This window comes from Thamnophis sirtalis, unplaced genomic scaffold, assembly GCF_051295495.1.
Source record: "Thamnophis sirtalis isolate CommonGarterSnake01/CBP01778 unplaced genomic scaffold, rThaSir2_p1.2 scaffold_12, whole genome shotgun sequence".
In the NCBI taxonomy this organism is placed as follows: Eukaryota; Metazoa; Chordata; class Lepidosauria; order Squamata; family Natricidae; genus Thamnophis; species Thamnophis sirtalis.
In genome coordinates, this window is record NW_028261392.1 from 24,207,730 (window position 1) to 24,230,530 (window position 22,801).

At 38.4% G+C, this 22,801-nt stretch overlaps 1 protein-coding gene across 2 annotated transcripts in view; it reads right to left on the reverse strand.

Annotated features, from left to right (window-relative positions):
- Nucleotides 1-22,801, reverse strand: part of ITGBL1 (integrin subunit beta like 1) — a 186,337-nt gene that overhangs the window by 106,921 nt on the left and 56,615 nt on the right. For both annotated transcript variants that reach the window (XR_015698170.1, XM_087726189.1), the window contains exons 3-5: nucleotides 13,235-13,381; nucleotides 9,069-9,191; nucleotides 5,981-6,121 (exon numbers count right to left, since the gene is read on the reverse strand). Coding sequence is in view for 1 of the 2 variants with exons in the window: in XM_087726189.1 (XP_087582315.1) it covers nucleotides 5,981-6,121; nucleotides 9,069-9,191; nucleotides 13,235-13,381 (411 nt within the window). In the remaining variant the exon portion in view is untranslated. The remainder of the gene's footprint in view (nucleotides 1-5,980; nucleotides 6,122-9,068; nucleotides 9,192-13,234; nucleotides 13,382-22,801) is intronic.

Below are 22,801 nucleotides of genomic sequence, written 5' to 3' on the forward strand. Positions count from 1 at the left end.
TTCGTACCTATTCAGTAGAACCGGTTCGTCAAATCTACTGAACCGATTAGAAGAGCTTTCACCAGTGGACCCGGAAAGCAGGCCACACCTACAGAAGAAGTTCTAAAAAAATTTGAAACCCACCACTGCTGCACACCCAGACAACATTAAATGGACACAACAGCCAAGCTTGTTTGTTATTATTAAACACCCACACTTAGTCATTCCTCTCTGTGTGCTATGGCTTGGTATCTGCTGTGGGTAGTTTGTTTATCATTTACCATGCTGAGCAAATGCACTGCACTGGGGTCTTTTGCTGTGATCTTCTTCATAAGCAAACTTTAAACAAATCATGGTGACACTCCATAGTTTTTTTCCTGCTGGAAGTCCTGGGAACATTGTGTTCACACAGTGTGATAGGCCATTACACAAGCTGGGGACTACTGCATACATGCTGTGCAGCTCAGAGAGAGGAGCAATTGGAGAAGTGTATTTCCTTGTACCTAAGCCACATGGGTTGCTATGTTGTGCAAACAGCCCTAGAGAGTTTGGGATACTGAGTGCATACTGAGTCAGAAGCACTGCCATGCCTCCCATCTGGTCCTCAAACAGCAGGTCTTTTTATTCCTGCCATTACCAAAGAAAAGCCTTTTACACAAAATGTTGTTAACAGAATAACAAAATAAAGAGTTGGAGGAAAACTTGGAGCTTTTCTAGTCCAACCCCCTGCTCAGGCAGGAAACTCTATACCATTTAAGATAAAGAGTTGTCCAACCTCTTCTTAACAACCTCTAATGTTGCAGCACCCACAACTTCTTGAGGCAAGTCATTCCACTGATTTATTGTTCTCACTGTCAGAAAAATTCTCTTTAGTTCTAGGTTGGTTCTCTCCTTATTTTCCATCCGTTGCTTCTTGGTCTACTCTATAATGCTTTGAAGAATAGGCTGACCCCATCTTCTTTGTGGCAGCCCCTAAGATATTAGAACATTGTCATCATGTCACCCCGTCCTTTTTTTCATTAAACTAGGCATCCTAATTTCTGCAACAATTCTTCATATGTTTTAGTCTCCAAGTCTCTAAGTATCTTTGTAGCTCTTCTCTGCACTATTTCTAGAGTGTCAACATATTTTTTTTATATTGTGATGACCAAAATCAAGTGTAGTCTTATCAAGGCATTATAAAGTGGTACTAACACTTAATGTGATCTTTATTCTACCCCTCTATTGATGCAGCCGAGGACTATGTTTTTTTGCAGCTGCAGCACCCTCCTGGCTCACATTTAAATGATTATCCACTAGAACTCCAAGATCTGTCTCACAAATACTAATATTGAACCAGGTATCATCTATCCTATTCTTGTGCATTTGGTTTTTCTTGCCTAAATGTAGAACCTTACTGTTAATGAATGAACCTATCTTCTGGAGTTTTGACTATTACTACCAGCTTGGTGAAATCTGCAAATTTGATCAGTTCCCCTTCTATCCCTCATTTAAATCATTGATGAGTACTGGGTCTAAGACAGAGACTTGAGGTACTCCTCTGTATAGTTCCCTCCATGGAGATGCAACTCCATTTAGGATACACTTTGAGTGCCGTTGGTCAGCCAGTTACGAATTCATCTGGTGATAATGCTGTTTAACCCACATTTTTATATTCTATTCAATTCTATTCTAAGTTGCAAGCTTTTGTTACAGTTTTCTGTAATACCCTAAATTTACAGGGAGCTTAACTTCTTGGATTAATAAAGTTGGGGCATGCATGGCATGAAAATAGAGGCTCTATTCTATGCTTCCCAGCCACAGGAGTTCCCAGTCACCAAGAAAGGTTGGGACTTTAGAGGCATTTTATTTTCTGCACTGCTGCACTTTTTAGTCATCAAACATGCCAGTTAGAATATATTTGCTTTTTCTAACAAAAAAAATGGCTGACATAACCTTGTGCCACTCAACTATTTTAACCTATGAGTGCAAAATCCCTATATAGAAACCCAAGATCTGAGATGCATGATTAATACTAACTGCCCGCAAACTAGGAATGTTTAGATCAATTTATGTTAGATTTGACCAGGTATGAATATTAGTAATTATTATTGACTGCATGAAAACAAGGGAGGTTGAATATAAGTTGCTAATAATGCATGTATTCATGATTTTCATTCAGAAGCTTGAGGAAGTACTTCTTCCTCTTGGTTCCCCCACGCCAGTTGTGAGGTTGACAATAAGAGACAATAAATAGCTCAAAGTTTCCCATTGAGCTTCACCCAACCTGCCCTCATCAAAAAATACACCATCACCCATAGGGAAGAATGCAGGGATGTCATCATGTGAACAAAATACACACTAATGCCATCCAAAATATAAACATGGGGATCCCCAGGATATATGTCAGAATTGCCCACTACCATAATTATCCTTGAATCAGTCCATACAGTATTCCTTAAACATTTGACTATTTGGATATTTCTTCCAATGATACTTCTTTCTTCTGCCACTCTTTCTGATCTTATATGGTTAACTATTAAAAAAAATACAGTATTTTTTAAAGTATTACTTTCAACCAAGTCATGACATTCCATCAATCATAAAGTTCCATGTCACCAAATAGACAAATAATTCATTTACAAAACTGATGTTACAATCTAGTGCATAGTTTCTAGAAATATCAGTCTGTGTGTATGTGTGTGTTTTCAATATTTTAGCCAGGGCTTTTAAATTGCCGTATAATTAAAATGAGAGGATTTTATAAATGCTCTCAAGATAATTAGATGCTCCACATTTGACAGAGTTTTCTCAATAAAGAGGTAGTAAAGCGATGAATTTTTAGATTTGCACTTTTGCACTTTCTAATAGATCTGGACTGTAGTTAGAGAAACAACAGTTGATATTTTAAACATTTTCTTAGTGAAAACAAACATTTTCACATTTTAGAAACTTACAGTAGATCTATTTATGAATATTTTTCATCCAATCAAACTAAAATTACTTGAATGAAAATGAAATGATAAATTAGTGGTAGAAATTAACATGTACATACAAAAGATTTAGACACAAATTTTATTTTGAGCAAAACAGATTGAGGGCTGACTCTCACATAATGGAATATTGCATGTAAGGTCTTCTGAATTGGTTCTATTATAGAATCACAACAATCCTGGAAAGCGTTTCTCAGGATGGCAGCAACGCTTATCTACACAGTCACAGTATTTAGAAACCATATCGTCTCCATTGTTAAAATATCAAAAATAAAATGCAATGTCTCTGTTGAGTCAACCAATATATTAAAATTCCCTATTGGCCTTCAGTTCTCTTTAATAAAACCTTAAAAAGTAATTTTTAAAAAATTGGATCTAGAGCAGACTTAATTAATTTTTATGTAAACTGTCCAGAGTCAGTTTAAATTTCAGGAAAATAAATTTCATAGATGATAGAGATAGATAGATAGATAGATAGATAGATAGATAGATAGATAGATAGATAGATAGATAGATAGATAGATAGATAGATAGATAGATAGATAGATAGATAGATAGATAGATAGATAGATAGATAGGATAGATAGATAGATAGATAGATAGATAGATAGATAGATAGATAGATAGATAGATAGATAGATAGATAGATAGATAGATAGATAGATAGATAGATAGATAGATAGATAGATAGATAGATAGATAGATAGATAGATAGATAGATAGATAGATAGATAGATAGATAGATAGATAGATAGATAGATAGATAGGATAGATAGATAGATAGATAGATAGATAGATAGATAGATAGATAGATAGATAGATAGATAGATAGATAGATAGATAGATAGATAGATAGATAGATAGTAAGTATTGTGTCCCACCAGCGACCAGCGGAGCTGGCAGCAAATTCGGACAAGGAGACGAACATGGGCCAATCCTGGAGTCTGAGGAAGGCTCTGATGAGGACTCTGCATTGGAGGCAGAGAGGGGGCCAGAGCTGTATGCCAATTATCAGCTTCCTTCAGAGTCAGACATCAGTGAGGGAGACAAACAGCTGCAGCCTGTTCCCAGTGTGTGCATGCAGAGAGTGGCCAGACAAAGGGAATAGTTAAGGAGCAGGAGCAAAGGTGGAGAAATTGGGATAATATTCCCATAGGGAATAAAAGAGGAGCGAAAGGGGAGTGGAGTTTGTAGGAGACAATTAGTTCACTTAATTGGTTCATGACTCTCAGAAGCGCCTTGCCAATTTTTGAAGATATCAGCCTGGCAGCTCTCCAGGCCATATAAAGTCTCTGACTATATATTCACCCTTAAAAGACTTTGCTGGATGTGAATGAGAGGAATTCACAGTAACTTAATTAAAAAAGGGTTTTTTGTCATGGCAAGGAGTCTGTTTCGTGGTTTGGGGAAGCCTAGGTCAGAATGGATGGATGGATGGATGGATGGATGGATGGATGGATGGATGGATGGATGGATGGATGGACGGACGGACAGACAGACAAGAATTCATACGTCTGCAAACATATACATGCATATACACACACACTCACAGCAAACAATAAATGCTTCCCTAAGAAGAAAGAATAAGATTTGATACTGTACTCAGCAGAAAATTTCATTGACAGGAACATTGCACAAATCTAATTTTATGCACAAAATAAAAATCATGTTTCATGTAATATAGAGGGTAGAGGTAGGAGAAAGCCTGATCATAATACCACATCACAACCTAGATGCATACTGCATCCAACACAACTGATCTTCAATTAAAATAAAGTATCACCTAGGAAAAGCGAAGCCTCTTATATTCTCCTTTCTTTGCTTAGCGCCTCTATTGGAACATTCATCTTGCTTAGACTCTTTGCTGTTAGGCACTCTCCCATTCCATGATTGGAAAAAGGACCTGTCAGTCTGTGTGTATCATACCTACATTGACATCTAGTTTTGTTGTTTTGTGAACACATTAAAAAAGAGCATGGAAACAAAAGAGGCCAAGGTCTGAAATAGCATCACCCAAGTGCTGTTCCATATGCACTGATTTCACAATATCTGACTAACTTTCTTCAGAATAACAGTGGGAATGGACCTTGGGGGGTCGTCTAGTCCAACCCTCTGCTCCAGCAGGAAACCGTATACCATTTCAGACAAATGGGTGTCTGCTCTCTTGTTAAAAACTTCCAGTGTTGGAGCATTCACAACTTATGGAGGCAAGTTATTCCACTGATTAATTGTTCTAACTGTAAGATAATTTCCCCTTTGTTCTAGGTTGCCTTTCTCCTTGATTAGTTTCCATCCTTGCTTCTTGTCCTGCCTTCAGGTGCTTTGGAGAATAGTTTTGGCTGACTCCTACTTTGTAATTTTTCAGCAGTTTTCCTTCTCCAACCCTATCAAAAGTATTAAGCTCTTATGAATGAACACCATAATGGAAAATGTGTGTGTGTGTGTGTGTGTGTGTAGGTCTCTGTGCATATAGAGCCAAGGTGGCACAGTGGTTAAATGCAGAACTGCAGGCCACTTCAGCTGACTGCAGTTCTGCAGTTCGGCTGTTCAAATCTCACCGGCTCAAAGTTGACTCAGCCTTCCATCCTTCCGAGGTGGGTAAAATGAGGACCCGGATTGTTGGGGGCAATATACTGACTCTGTAAACCGCTTAGAGAGGGCTGAAAGCCCTATGAAGCGGTATATAAGTCTAACTGCTATTGCTATTGCTATATTCATCATAAATTACAGGTGATAGTTTATGAGGAACCTAAGGTGCTTTAGATATTTTTCAGATATGTTGACCAGCATTTCCCCATGGTGCTCTCTTCCTGCCCCAGATTTTGTTTTGGCCATATTTCACTATATTAATACACTGGGTGGGCAAATAAATCAGAAGAAACTGGCATTGGCTTATGGTTAGCAATATCTACCTCTCTTTTTGTAATAACAAATCAACTGAGTTTTCCCTAAGCCCTGTAATTTTGGAAAAGTGCCAAAGGTAGGGGGGAAAAAGTTAACTTAGATGATAACCAAGGTGAACGACAAACCTCTGTTGCTGCAGATTTTGCCACTTGGAGAGGTACACTTCTTCTTGATCTCCCAGGGGGCGATGTCACATTGGAGTTCACATTTATCGCCATGCCAACCAGCCTCGCAGTAACAGTCTCCACAGTAACACATGCCATGGCCTTATCCCAAAACATAATGTTGACAGTGAAGGCTTCCTTCCAGAAACATACAATATTCAGTTCCTTTTTGAAAACTTAAAAGTTTTAACCTCAGATGTTTGATCAATGGGTGTTATGAAGATTTGTCTAACGGGAGTCAGATTTTTCTCAAAACTCATAATCATAAAAATAATAATCACAAAATATGTATGGACATCATTTATATTTGAGTTTCGAGAGCCAGTGAAGTCTTGTGTTTAATCTCTGTCAAGACCCATCAAAAGCTGGCATTTTCTGGCCTTCAGAAGAACCTGCTTGATTCATGTGAATTTATGAATGTGACACATTTTGTTCTGAAAGGTCAAGTGTCAGACTGCATTTAATCAAACCTTTTGGTTTATATGAGTTGAACTGTCAGAATGGGCATATTACAGATATTTACAGAAGTTATCAATAACTTTTTTTTCTTTTTTATTGACATTAAATCACAGAGAAAAATTCTTCCTTTACAACAGTATAATTTTGACAATTACTAAGATTCCATTGCTGGCATCAGATCTAATATCAGATGTTTAATAAATGGTACATAGCTCAAGTCTTCTGCTTTCTTATGTTTGTTTTACTCTACGTTAAGAAGGAGAAGCTTTGTTGAGTTTAGAACAATCATGGTTCTTGTATATCAAATCACAACTTTGCATGTTTGGGAACATTTTCATTTTTCCTTACATAATCTTCAATTTTGTGCTCTTTACTACATGATGTCTCCATTTTTTATCAACTCCCTCTATTTGCAACCAATGGATCAATATTTGGTTTATATGGGAAAAAACTCTACTAGAAGAAGAAGAATGTTATTTGAGCGTAGAACCATTCTTATATTGATGGAACCATAGGGAGAGCTATGCCAGAATAATGACTTGTATCTAAAACTTGTATCTAAAATCTCTTTTGAATTAAGATCAATGTTTACTAACTTGAGGGACTACCACAACACAACAGTTTACCACACTTCTTCAGGATCTGTTTGGGATTTCTCAATCTAGATTGCTAGATTAATCTAATACGAATACTATTTTTACTAATCAAATTCATTCCTGCTTTTTTTAAAAAAATCAGCACCAAATTCTGATTGGTTGGTGTTGCCACCTTGTATAAGTTTCATTTACTCATTGATCCTATATCTATCTATATATATAGAAAAGAGATGCTTTTGCTTCCAATTCTGTACTAATCAAAATTACTATGCCACCTTTAAGATGTTACCCCCTTATACTCTGAGATGCATTATATTGAAAGATGTGATAATCATCTATCCAAGTCTCTTGTAGAAAAAAGATATTGAATTGGATAGAAACTTGAAAATGGGATGACCACTCTTATATTCTATGAAAAGGATGTCAATTTGGTTTATTTCAATTAGCATTTTTTTTCCAATGAGATTGTTTGGGAAGAGGAGAAGTATAGTTTCTTTCCTATTAGCCATGAGCTGCTCAATTTTCTTCGGTGGCATACGTTCCAACTGTCTTCTCAGAAGTACAATGATGTTTTTCTTCTTACAGGCCATCAGTGACCTCATCTCAGAAGTAAATATTTATGTCTCAAAAAGAAAGGGCAACTTCTGGCCTCAGAAGATTTGATGATAAATGAAACTTTCAATTAAAACTTCAGTTAGATAATGGGGTGCACTAACTATAATGATAAATTTTCAAAAGGTTACGCAAACTGCCACTTCAGTGCTGTCTCGCTATCTTCTGAAGGTCATTTTCTAACCTGCAAATGAATCTTGGGTATCTCTAATTAAAGTTTGTGGGATAAGTATCCTCCTGTTATTTTGTAATAGGTGGATTGAGTCATGCTAATAGAGGAATGGTCTATTCTGCTGCAGCTTTTTGTTGATTTAATGGCAGCTAAACATGGTCATAAGGAAAGGACCAAGGGTTTACATTGTTATGATGTGAAGTGGAAAAAGGAGACTTATGGTATGCACAGACCCAGTTGGAGTAAATGTATACAACTGTATCAGTGGTGAGTTTCCATTTTTTTACTAGTGGTTTGCTTGTGTGCATGCATGCACGCAATGCTTCTGCGGAGCCTCCTACCACCACTACTACCAATTCACCCAATCTGGACCAAACCAGGAGCAACCCATCTCTGAACTGTATCTGCAAAAGAGGTCAAACCCTGCAAGTTGTAGGTACAACATTGCAATCCAGCTCCATTTCTTTTGTCTACACATCACCTCCCTCATCGTCATAAGCATTCAAAAGAGTTGCAGCTTGGATCACAAGGCTGTGGCTACCACCTTGGAGATGACAATGCCCTCCAACCACTGCCGAAAACATATGCACACAATATTGCTTTCTTTGCCGCTGGATCAGGTGGCCATCTGTCCTGCTCTTTTCCTTGATGATATAAGGTGGAATGCCCTAAGATAAAGGCAAAAGATAGTAGTAATTCTGAAAAAAGGTGTGTTTAATTTAAGAAAATGCAGATAGCATTTGGTGTTGTTCATGTTCTGAAGCTCCTTGCCTTCCAGTCCAAAGTGCCGAAGAGTAATCTTCAAACTGCTTCAGCAGTGAACATTCATGCAGATCTGCAGAAACACTGCCGTCCTTTTGTTATCTGTTTATTGTAAAGGCTCTGCTTTTCTAAATTTTATTCCTCATTTTCACAACTACAGCTAACTGTTACCAAGTTTCTCTGGGTTGCAGAAATTCTTCAAAGAACAAAGTAGGGTGGGGGAGCTATTTACCTTTCTCTGAAAGAAAATGATGGTTAGTAACTGCAGTATTCCTTGCCTTGGTCCCCAAATTATCTCTAAGGACAGCTGTGATTAAGGCCCAGCCAAATTGGTGCATTCAACACAAGTTGGAACAGAACTGTGTCCTGCAAAAAATTGTCCTCAATGATAGAGCATGATTATCTGAAGAATGTTTGCTGTGATTAGCATAGCTTTAAATATGCTCACCTGTGCACATCAGTCCCGTTTCTTCATCTATGCATTCTCTGTCATCACACTCACAGTATTTACCATGGATCATTCCATTTCCTTCTAAATTGTCACATTTACATCTGCCACAGTGGCAAGTACCTGTAAACATCAGAAACACAGTACTGGCATTAGGACTATGGTTTACCATTCAATTTATCATAGAAAAGAATGTTTGATTTCATGACCTATGTTACTTTCAGAATTTTATATAATGTATGTCATTAATAAGGCATACAAACATCCTACTGGTAGACATAGTAGGTTGACTTAATTCATCCTTCATTGTTATGGCAACCATTTCCAAATTACTCTACCTGGATGGCTGAGAATCTTCATAGACATTCCACCCTTCAACCTGATCTCTGAGTGTGATGGCATCTTCTATGATTTCTATTCTTTGATTATTTTGGTTGACATTTTCTTCAACTTTTGTCCAATTCTAAAATATATTGCGGGAGGAAGGTCTGGCAATCAAAGCTACATACAAAACCCGAAGCCTGTTTGTGCCATAGATTTCATTAAAGATTTCCCAATGGTGACAGGAGATATTTCTGTTTGTTTATTTTTCCCTTATATGGCTGCCCATTCTACATGTGACTCTGGGCAGTAAATTAAAACAACAATTAAAACATGAACAAAACTGCAAATCCATCCCTCTGAGGGCAGTGCACACATCCACATTAACACACAGCCATCAACTCCTCAAGTCAGTGCATTTATGGTGATTAGAATGCAGTGTTGCAAGGTAATACTGCTGACTGCTAACTGCCAGCAGTTTGATTCTCACTGGCTCAAGGTTGAATCAGCTTTCCATCCTTCTGAGATGGGTAAAATGAGGATCCAGATTGTTGGGGGCAATATGCTGACTCTGTAAACTGCTTAGAGAGGATTGTAAAGCACTGGGAAACAGTATATAAGTCTAAGTAGTATTGCTATTGCTATTTAATTTCCTTGCCTAATGCCTGGAGGGCAAACCAAGTTTACACTGCCTACAGAAAACCACAAAGTTTATGACGCCTACAGAAAACTATCCATTATTTTCTTAATAATAACCATTCAATCTTATATTCTTCACAGTAGTTAAATGCTTTCACACAATATATTTTGTATGATTGATTAAAAACTTATACAATACAATACAATAGCAGAGTTGGAAGGGATCTTGGAGGTTTTCTAGTCCAACCCCCTGCCTAGGCAGGAAACCCTATATTGTTCCAGACAAATGGCTATCCAACATCTTCTTAAAGACTTCCAATGTTGGGGTATTCATGACTTCTGGAGGCAAGCTGTTCCACTGATTAATTGTTCTAACTGTCAGGAAATTTCTCCTCAGTTCTAAGTTACTTCTCCACCCATAGTTTCCACCCATTGCTCCTTGTTCTACCCTCAGGTGCTTTGGAGAATAGTTTGGCTCTCTCTTATTTGTGACAACCCCTGAGATATTGGAACACTGCTATCATGTCTCCCCTAGTCCTTCTTTTCATTAAACTAGACATACCCAGTTCCTGCAACCGTTCCTAATATGTTTTAGTCTCCAGTCTCCTGATCATCTTTGTTGCTCTTCTCTGCACTCTTTCTAGAGTCTCCACATCTTTTCTACATTGTAGTGACCAAAACTGAATACAGTATTCCAAGTGTGGCCTTACCAAGGCATTATAAAGTGGTATTAACACTTCACGTGATCTTGATTCTATCCCTCTGTTTATGCAGCCTAGAACTGTGTTGGCTTTTTTGGCAGCTGCTGCACACTGCTGGCTCATATTTAAATGGTTGTCCACTAGGACTCCAAGATCCCTCTGACAGTTACTACTATTGATCAAGGTACCATCTATACTGTACCTGTACATTTGGTTTTTCTTGCCTAAATGTAGAACCTTACTCTTTTCACCATTGAATTTCATTTTATTAGTGCCCAATGTTCAAGTTTGTCAAGATCCTTCTGTATCTTAAGCCTGTCTTCTGGAGTGTTGGTTATTCCTGCCAGCTTGGTGTCAGCTGCAAATTTGATGCGTTCCCCATTTATTCCCTCATCCAAATCATTGATGAAGATGTTGAAGAGCACTGGGCCTAAAACAGAGCCTTGGCGTACTCCACTCCATACTTCCCTCTATGTAGATGCAGTTCCATTGAGGACTACACGTTGATTCCGGTTGGTCAGCCAGTTACGAATCCATCTGGTGGTGATGTTGTCCAACCCATGTTCTTTTACTTTATCTAGTAGTAGGCTATGGTCTACCTTATCAAATGCCTTACTGAAGTCCAAGTAAACTATATCAACGGAATTCTTCTGGTCCACTAATTTTGTCACTTTGTCAAAGAATGCAATAAGATTAGTCTGGCATGATCTGTTTTTGACAAACCCATGTTGGCTTTTGGCTATTACTTTGTTAACTTCTAGGTGTTCACTAATTCGTTGCTTGATTATCTTTTCCAGAATATTTCCTGGTATTGAGGTAAGGCTGATAGGTGTATAGTTTCCTGGATCTATTCTTTTTCCATTTTTGAAGATGGGAACCACCTCAGCTCTTTTCCAGTCCTCTGGCAGTTCTCCGGTGCTCCAGGATCTCTGAAAGATATAGTTCAGTGGTTCTGCGATCTCGTCTGCCAATTCCTTCAGAACCCTGGGGTGTAATCCGTCCAGTCCTGGTGATTTGAACTCGTCTAGGGTAGACAGATGCTCACTTACCATTTTCTTCCCTATTTCAATTTGTGTTCCTAATCTGATTTTTGTGGTGCTGTTTTTTGATAGGTTGGACTGTTTTATCCCTTTGTGTAAAGCCAGATGCCAAAAATGAGTTAAATTGTTCTGCTTTCTCCCTGTTGCTTGTCACCTTCTTGACACTTTCTCCCAGCAATGGATCAATTGTTTCCTTAACCTTTTTTTTGTTTTTAACAAATTGGAAGAAGCTTTTTTGTTATTTTTTACTTTTGTGGCTTTCTTCATTGTGAGCCTTAGCTTTCCTTACTTCATCTTTACAGGCTCAGGTTATTTGCTGATATTCTGCTTTAGTTATGTCCCCCTCTTTCCATTTTTTATACTTAACTTTTTTGTCTTTCAATTTGTCAGAGAGTTCTTTATGCAGCCATGCTGGTTTCTTTTGGGAGCTGTTATTTTTCTTCTTCATTGGCATTGTGCTAGACTGAGCTTTTGTAATCTCATTTTTCAAAATTTCCCAAGCTTCTTGAGTTGTTTTCCCCTTGAGGATTCTCAGCCATGAAATTCTTCCCAAGGTCTCTCTAAGTTTATAGAAATTAGCTCTCTTAAAATCCAAGACTCTAGTTTGACTTTGTTCTACTACTTGTGTTTGCATAATGTTGAATTCCAATATTGCATGGTCACTTGCTCCTAGGGTTCCTATGGCTTCAACACCTTCTATCATTTCCTCTCTGTTAGTGAGAATTAAGTCTAATATGGTCAATCCCCTTGTTCCCCTCTCTACTTTTTGGGAAACAAAGTTGTCTGCTAGGTTCATTAGGAACCTATTGGATCTTCCACTTGGTGCAGAGTTTGTTTCCCAGTTGATGTCAGGGTAGTTAAAATCCCCCATTACTATTGTGTTGTGTTTCCTACATACCTTAGTTAGCTGACTAGCAAAAAGTTCATTTACTTCCTCTGCTTGGTTGGATGGCCTGTAGTATAGACCTATGGCAATGTCATTTCCCCCCCCACAAACTTTAATATTGAACCAAATGCATTCAAAATAGTTCTCATCATTGTTGTGCTCTATTTCTGTAGAGATGTAGTTATTTCTTATGTATAGTGCAACTCCACCTCCTCTTTTATTTGGTCTATTTCTTTTAAATAATTTAAATCCTTCTAGCTGTATATTCCATTTGTGGGTTTCATCCCACCAAGTTTCTGTAATGGCAACAATATTGTATCTGCCCTCATTTACTTGAATTTCTAATTCACCCTGTTTATTCCTCATACTCTGTGCATTGGTGTATAGACATTTGAGTCCATTTTGATTGACCCTGTGTTTACTGTCTACATAACCTTTGTTATGCCTGACTGCCCCTATTTTCTTGCCACTTGTATGATTCATGCACATGGTATGGCACTCACTATTAAATGCTTGGTTTTGCTTGAAACAACTACTTCACCAAAGTAATTTATCAACCCATTAAAATAAAAATCTCACCTGCATTTGAACAAATGATGTCTTGAGAATTCTTGCACATCTCATTACTCTTCCTCCGTGTAAAATTGCAGATAGTTGGGTATTGACAAGCATCACCATACCAACCTTCTTCACATTTACACTTTCCACAATCACACTTTCCATGGCCTAGATAAGTAGTTAAAAAATAGATCTTACATATATTTTCATATTTACTTTAAGAGTTCTTTGCACCAAGTAATAGATTTTCATTCTATAATCTATTAAAATAAAACTTGGAAGAGGCTTTTGAATTTATCATGCAATTTTATTGCTCAAAATGGATTAAATAACAAAATCATTATGACAGCATAGATAGCATTTCTATCATGTATACAAATCCTGATTTTCATTTAAAATTACTTTTGCAAATGTCTTCTGCTTTAAAAATAATAAATTGTTTATATAAAAGTTGCTTATGAAAAAAAATATCTGTCTTTTACACTATACACATGAGCTGTGGTAGTGCAATGGTTAGAATGCAGTACTGCAGGCTATTTCTGCTGACTGCCTGCTGCCGGCAGTTCGGCAGTTCGGCAGTTCAGCAGTTCGGCAGTTCGATTCTCATCAGCTCAACATTGGCTCAGCCTTCCATCCTTCTGAGGTTTGTAAAATGAGAACCCAGATTGTTGTTGGGGGCAATATGATGACTCTGTAAACTGCTTAGAGAGCAGTGTAAAGCACTGTGAAGTGGTATGTAAGTTTAAATGCTATTGCTATACATTGATGTTGCTCTTAGTGACATATTAACACTATCATGATCCTGTCGGAGTCTGACTCTGAGATGGAAGCCAAACAGCTAACATACAGCAGGAGAGTGGCTCCGTTGGCTGTGGAGGAAACTGGGGAAGGGCAAAGTCAGGCTGGGCAAAGCAGTAGAGAGGTAGAACAAGGGAGTGGGTTTCAGATGAAGACCAAAGCCCACCCTGTCCTCATCCTAGGGAACTCAGGGAAGAATACAGAAGAGAGCAACAGGATTTCATGGCTTACAAGGAAGGAAAGGGCCCTGATTCCCTTCACAAGGCACAACTGGGGATGGAGTTTAAGGGAGAGACAGTATGGAGGAGCTGAGTTCACCTAGTGTAGAGTTGTGGTCTGCATTCCTGGCATTCCTCCTGACTGTTCGAAGTATTTATAACCTTCTGTGTGTTTATCTTGTCTTGCTGGAATTATCCTTCACTCCTGGAACTCCCTATGTTGCCCTTCTGGAGTGATTGATTGCAGTTATTCTGCTTACAGCATTTTGGCTTCAGGTTTGTGGAAGAGCTTTTATGCAGGCTGGAGAGTGAAAGGGACATTGGGAGCAGAGTTGGTGCCAATAAAGCAATGGTAGGTTGCAGGTGGCACGTCCCGGCACGGGTGTAGCGGAGCCTGCCTGAAGCACCGGATACCGTTCTGGTACAGTGCTCCGGAGAGCCCACCCGCTCACCTGAGCTCCTTACCTGTCTTTTAAGGCTTCTGCGCTTCCGTGCACGCGCACGGAATTCTCTACAGAATTTCAAAATAATCACATTTTACATCCTGACTCCCCAAAAAGATTTATTAAATTTGCATATACATACATGTCCATACAACATACAAACACATGTTCTAATTGGAGATGTACTGCAGAAGTAACTCCTTCAGAATTAACATATTCTCATTTTTCTATACCACTAGGTGGCTACTTTGCTCACCCCAAAGATGGATATGCATTTCCTCCCAAAAGTTAAAGATCACAGCTTTCTCTCTAATTCAGTGGTGGGTTTCAAAAATTGTTCGAACCTACTCTGTGGTTGTGGCCTTCTTTGTGGGAGTGGCTTGCCGCCCATGTGACCGGATGGGTGGCTTGCTGCCCATGTGACTGGATATGAAGATGCTGATGACACTTGTCAGAACCACCTTAAATTACCTTAAATTATCTGTAGAATAATCATATCCAAGGACCAGTGGTGGGTTTCAAAAATTTTTGGAACCTCTTCTGTAGGTGTGTCCTGCTTTCCGGGTCCACTGGTGGAACCTCTTCTAACCGGTTCGGTAGATTTGACAAACCGGTTCTACCGAATAGGTGCGAACTGGTAGGAACCCACCTCTGCTCTAATTGCATATAAGAATTTATAGACATATCGAGGCACATGAAGGAATTAGAAGAGCCTAAATGGCCCATTGAGAGGCTTTTGTTGATTGTTTTGTTTAGCTAAATCATCAGTGGCCATTTTAGCAAAGCCTCAGTTTATTAGTTTATCAAAGCTTTTGTTGATATCGCTTTCCTTTATTATTACTACTTTTAACATGTTAGCTTCTCAGAGTCACATCTGCATATAAATGGATTAATCAATCAAAGTAATTAACATTAATAGAAATACAATGCAACCCCTCATAGGGGGAAGGCTGCGACCACAAGATCTGAATGCCCCTTTAATCTGCTATCAAGAAACCAACTGTTAATGGGCAAAAATAGATTCTCCCATCTGATGTTTCTTTTAAATTGAACTTGTACAAGATTGATTATGCACCACCAAATCATTTTTGACTGCTAGCGATCCTCAAGATAGATTTTGTCAATCATTTTATATTTTTTATCCATGTCGTTTTCTTGGTAAACATATTTTACAAAAAACAGAAACAAATTAAGATTAAAAATTAAAAGTAAGAAAGATTTCACTATATCTTGTGACAGAGAATGTATTTTTTTTTAATTTAGTGTAGGAAAAATCACATTCTTCCACCACCATCACCCCACCTTCACACCATATTGACATTTTTTTAAAAATTGTATTTATTCAATTTCTGTAGGGATGTCAAACTCACAACGTCATGGCACCAGAGATGGCTTCCTATCAATTCTGTAGGAACTTGGCCGGACACGTGCCCAAATCGATTCTATACTTGGCAGCACCATCTTGATTTTCTGTTCTGCACATGTGCAGAACAATCTTCATCGAAAAATGTAATTTTCCCCCTTTTCTAACATTGTGCGCATGCACAGACTTTTTTAGGTGTAAATTCGCATGCACATGCATTTTTTGCGTACCAAACCCGTAGTAATACTGACAGGAACCCACCCCTGATCGGCACGTGACGTATTGGGACTTTCTCCCCTTTGCTAAATTGGGGTGGGCGTGGCTAGAGCATGATGCATCCAGCCCACGAGCCGGGAATTTGACAGCCCTTTTATAGACTCTGATCTGTCAATGATTCTGGGTGGCTTAAAATTCAAAAAATATTTGATAGGTAAAAACACTAAAAACACCCAAATTAAATATTCGTAGGAGCAAGATATTTGGCCAGCTAGCAATTCAGCCAGGGAATAGGGCCCTGAACACATTTAGTACCTCAGCTATGGGAGGCTAACATAGTTGGGGCCACTCTAATCTCCAAATGGAAGATGTTTCGTAGAGCAGGAGCCACTGCAGAAAAAGCTTGTCTTTTAGTTTCCCCTGCCAGAGACTCTATGATATATGACATATCAAATGTTTTAGATTCATGGCGTATAAATAGGGTGGAGGACTATCCCAATTCTTTTCAGATATAATTATAACAATTCTATTTATTTTGGAGTATACAGAACTGTTCTGAGCCTCTCCTCCATCCAATAACGAATGCCAAGACAAGCTTAGCTGGAATGTCACAACTCTTTATTAGCAGGAAACATAAATCTTGGTGGCTGAAAGCCCAAACACAATGAACAGATAAAGAACCTTGGCAGCAACCCAGACTTCGACAGATACAGATAACAGCTTCTCCAGCGTTGATAATTAAGTTGAATCCTGGAACCAGACTCCTCCCAGAGTCTCTCCTTAAATACTATCTTGAGAGGAGCCTAATTACAACCACCTGGATCCAATTATCTTTTGTATCTGCATAGCTGTTCTCTACGTCGATCTGCCCATCGTTGCCGGGCATCCAGAACCAACTCCCTTGTCTCCTCACCACTGCTCCAAGGCCTGACGTCAGGAGCACACACTCCCTTTGGCTTTCACCACTGCTCCATGCCTCAGGCACCTCCTGGTGGCCAACCAGCCTCTCTGCACCCTGCTCAGAGTCGGAACCCTGTCCAGGGTCCTCCACATTTTCCAGAGCCGACTCATAGGGCCCCTCGCTGTCGGAGTCTGTTTGCAGCTCCAACGGCTCCTGCTGGGCCACAACACAGAACCATCCAATTTTTTAATTATGAACCAGTTTTGCATTTAGCTAAAGGCGTTATGAAGCTTTCCCTATTGTTTTTTTGCGGTGACACAAATGCTTACAGGAAGATTATGAATGGCGCTTGCATCAGAGGTGGTATTCTGCCGGTTCGCACCAGTTCGGGCCAACTGGTAGTGGCAACGGCGCGAGGCTCCACCCACCCACCCAGATGTCATCACGAACATTCTGCACATGTGCAGAAGGTTCTGCGTATGCCCAGACGTGCATGCTCCCGCGGTAGTGAAGAAAAGAGGATACCATTACTGGCTTGTATGCATACTCATAACCATTCCATAGTTTATGCCAGTGATAGAAATGTCTAGTTGCTCTCTTCGACTCGTTTATATGCAGTGCCCAACCCTCCAAGCAATGCCACAAATGACTGGATATTATAAAAAGAGAGAGACTTGAACAATGCTATGAAGCAAGTGAGAACATTGATGGAAAAAAATGCTCCTGTTACCAGGTGTTACAGGACACAAAGTTGAATCTTAAAGTATCCCCACGGGCACTCCCATTTGAGTTTGCAAGACTAGCAAAAATAGTGTAAGTACAACTGGGGCCAAAAGCCTTTATTAATTGCAGGGCATTTCTGAGTTCAAGCCAAAGGAGTGTGAATCCATTGCATCATATGCAGAGGAACTTGGAAGAGTTCTAAACACTGCAAATTTGGTGAAGGGCTAATAAGAGGTCAGATAATGTGGAATTCTGAAAGGAAAAAAATACTTAACAGAGCCAGACTGAACGTTTAATAAATTATTTGAAAGTGCTATCACCATGGAAACTGCTGCTAGAGATATTATAGAGGTCTAGTCAAGCAAGTATTAATAATCTTGGCAGAACATACAAGCAGAGCATAAGAGGTCAAATGAACTGTGCTATCATTATGGCACAGGTTAACACATAGCAGTTATGCAAATTTAAAGGAGAAACCTGCAGCCAGCACTCGAGAAGATAGACTCAAGATCCAGAAGTTCTCAACAGACAAACACTGGGCCGCATCTTAAAAAAATGAAACTCAGTGGTGAGAACAATAAGGTTTTACACTTAGGCAAGAAAACCAAATGTACAGGTACAGATTAGTCGAGACTTGGCTCAATAGCAGTAACTGCAAGAGGGATCTTGGAGTCCTAGTGGACAATCACTTAAATATGAGCCAGCAGTGTGCAGCAGCAGCCAAAAGGGCCAATGCAACCCTAGGCTGCATTAACAGAGGAATAGAATCAAGATCACGTGAAGTGTTAATACCACCTTATAAGGCCTTGGTAAGACCATACTTGGAATACTGCATCCATCATGGTCACCATGATTTTAAAAAGATGTTGAGACTCTAGAAAGAGTGCAGAGAAGAGCAACAAAGATGATTAGAGGGCTGGAGGCTAAAACAAGTGAAGAACAGTTGTAGGAATTGGGTATGTCTAATCTAGTGAAAAGAAGGAATAGGGGTGACATGATAGCAGTGTTCCAATATTTGAGGGGCTACCACAAAGAGGATGGTAGAAAACCTATTTTCCAAAATTCCTGAAGGTGAGACAAGAAGCAATAGCTGGATGTTAACCAAGGAGAGAAACAATCCAGAGCTAAGGAGACAGACTCACTTTTGGAGGCTGGTGCTACCATTTAATTTCCCATAATACCATCTCTTGATAACAATTTAGCTCTGAGCTGTAGGTGATGCTAAAAAATGTCATTACTTGCATTTACCTCGCATGCTAGTAAGATAATTCTCCAGATTTTGCAATCTTAATTTCAACAAAACATGGAATTAAAAATACCCGATACACAAAATGAATTTAAAAGCCGTAGGAGCACCAAAACTGCTAATTTCTAATGTTAAAAAAGAGCTACTGAAAGTCATTTATGTTTCCCTTATTGTTTATATAAAGGTTTTTTTATTACTGCATAGACCACACAAATTGTAGATAGTCCTTGACAGTGGTGGTTAGAATGCAGTATTGCAGGCTAATTCTGATGACTGCCAGCAGTTCAAATCTCATTGGCTCAAGGTTAACGCAGCCTTCCATCCTTCCAAGATCAGTAAAATGAGGACCCAGATTGTTGGGGTCAATATGCTGACTGTAATTTGCTTAGAGAGGCTATGAAGCACTGTGAATCAGTAGACAGGTAGTCTTCAAGTTACAATAATTAATTTAGTGACCATTCATTTTAAAAAAGTGACATGGCCATTTTCTTACATTTACAACCGTTGCAGCATTCCCATGTCATGGGATCAAAATTCAGACTGTTGGCAACTGTCTCACTTTTTTGATTGTTGTAATGACCCAGATCATATGATCACCTTTCGTGACCTTCTGACAACAAAGTCAACAGATAAACCATATTTATTTGTTCTGACCCCTCTCTGTCCAGTGATTAACGTCGACACAGGCTTAGTAGTTTGCCACTCTTTGTTTACAGCAATTACAATCCTGTTGGCTGAAAGCCCAAACACAACTCACAGGCAAGAAGTTGGCAACAACCCAGACTCCAACAGACAATGCAGATAAGAGCTTCTCCAGATTGTTACAAACGGTTGTGTCCTGCAAAAGGACTCCTCCCAAAGTCTCTTCTTATATACTCTCTTGGGAGGGGTCAAGCCACAACCACCTGGGCTTGATTATCTCTTATGAGTCTGTCTCCATAACTGCTGGCTCCGTTTCTCCACCTGATGTTGCCTGGCATCAGGGACAAACTCCTTTTGATCTTCCCCACTGCTCCATGCCTCAGACACCTCCTGGTGGCCAACCAGCTTCTCTGGTCCCTGCTCTGAGTCTGAACCCTGCCCAGGGTCCTCCACATCTTCCATAGCAGACTCATAGGATTCCTTGCCATTGGAGTCCATCGGCAGCTTCAACAGCTCCTGCTGGGCCACAACATTTATTTAATAACCATGTTACTGATTTAGCATCTGCAATGATTCACTTAACAACTATGGCAAGAAAGGTTGTAAAATGAGGCAAAATTCACTTAACAAATGTCTCACTCATAAATTCTGGGCTCAACTGGGGTCGTACGTTGAGGTCTACCTGTATAAGCCTAAGTGCTATTGCTATTGAAAAGATCGGGCTATCTCACCACCTCATTTGCCTATTGAAGAGTTTTAAAAATAACCAGAATTGCAAGAATGTTCAAGAATAAATCAGAAAAGTGTTGGAAATGTCACCAGATACCTGGTTCATACTACCACATGTGGTGGACTTGCATTGAAGCTAAAAGATACTGGACTAAAATCCACATGTGGTTGGAGAAAATGACATACAAACAAATAGACTTTAAATCAGAGGTCTTTTTATTGGGGATCATACCAGAAACCGACAACAAAGACTTAAAATATTTGATTGTAAATGTGTTAACAGCAGCCAGAATTGTATTTGCAAAAAAACTGGAAAAACGAAACAACACCAAAACAGGAAGAAGTTATCCAAAAAATAATGGACTGTGCTGAAATGAGTAAATTGACACTTGAAATTAGAGAACAAGAGGATGAGCAATTTTATAAGATATGGGATTTGTTTTATCGGTGGCTAGGGGGAAAAAAAACCCTTGGAAATGAAAAATGATATACTTATGTTTTAATTGAAAAAGTTGAATGATGATATAACCATGCTGTGAAATAATCTAACAATGATACAATGAAAAATTAATATAAGGTCTGGTGATATAATGTATAATGTTAAGAACATATTATAATGATATTTCACTGCTGATAAACAATTTTAATAAGGGAATAATTGAAAACTGGTATATATATGCAGTGACGTTTTGTTGAAAAATGAAGGAATAAGATCTCTGTTTGAAGGTATGAAATACAAGGACAATAATGAACATAAGTATATTTTCTGGAAAAAAATAATACTAATGTTAACTGAATATATATTGTAGAATGAAAATGAGGTTTTTAGTTATACTAGATGAAAAGTTTGAGATGGTAAATATTATTCGAGGATGTGGATGTTAAAACACTTGTAACCAAACGACATGCTGCATGTGATGATGGTTTTTTCTTTCTTTTTTTTTTAATTTTATTTTATTGTTGTGTCTATTAAATATATAACAGAGAGATACGGGGTGTGTGCGTGGGGGGAAATGTAGTTGGGATGGACTGCCACAGGTAGGGGAATAAGAAACGATACTAAATTATAATCTATTAAATGAAACAATGAATGTATAAGAATGATAAATGTTAAAACACCTGTAACCAAACGACATACTGTATGTGATTATGGGCTTTGGGTTTTTTTTCTTTTTTCTTTTCCTTTTGTGTGTGTGTGTTTTTTTTTCTTTTCTTTTCTTTTTTCTATGTAACAAAAATAAAAATAAAAAATTATAAAAAAACCCAATAGTTAAAATGGAAAACAATACTTAGAATAGAATATGGAAGAACTAAACAGTTGAAGCATGACCAGTTTGTATTCTATCATCATGTATTCATGAGAAACATTGATTGGGAAGAAAAAGAAACTATAATTAAATCTGCTGTAAGAGACAACAAGTCAAATACACAGTGATGCTACTTTGACAGCTAGCTACAAGGAAGACTTATGGAAACTCACGTTGAAGGTAAAAGAAGACTGCACTAAGATTGATTTGCTGCTCAACATTAAGCAAACTAAGAATTTGACGTAGGGATAGAGTCTACCTTCATGGATAAAAAATTTACAGAAATAATAAATAGAGTCATGAAAGAAACAACTGTCTGCTTTTTGGAAAAAGACTCTGATACACCCAGACACAATATTAAAATGCAGAGACATCACACTGATAACAAAGGAAGTTACATGTTCTCATTACCATAATTTTCACAGTTATAATAAACAGCTTGAAAGTTAGATCAACAGAAAGGTTGAATTAAAACAAATGCATTTGAATTGTGCTGCTGGATGCTGCAAGGGAAAAAAACCAATTCAGTATTAGATGGCGTAAACCTATGCTCGTAAGAAGCACTAATATTTAAGATTTATGTTTCAGACAGATAATACTGTGATATTAGTTCCTGGTACAGGCCACGAGACATTAAAAAAAATCTAAAGGAAGTGAAAAAGGGATTGACAGCATAAGACAAATTGGCTAGATACTATCACCGATGACACAATCATAAATGTACAACAAATAAGCAGTTACTGGTACTGTCAGGAACACAAATTCTCAAAAAATAACTGAATAAAATGTTGTAATAACTCATCTAGAATACAAATATTCCAACACATTTTTACTATCCTAAAATGCAGTCTTATTAAAGTCACCACATAAACCTATTACTTCAGCTGCACCATAGATTCAATTCAAATTTGGGAACAAATGAACAACTTTCTATTCAATAACCAGGAATTTCTTTTGCAACTGAGGGAAATGATTTTCCATTCATTTTTCAACAAAGATTAA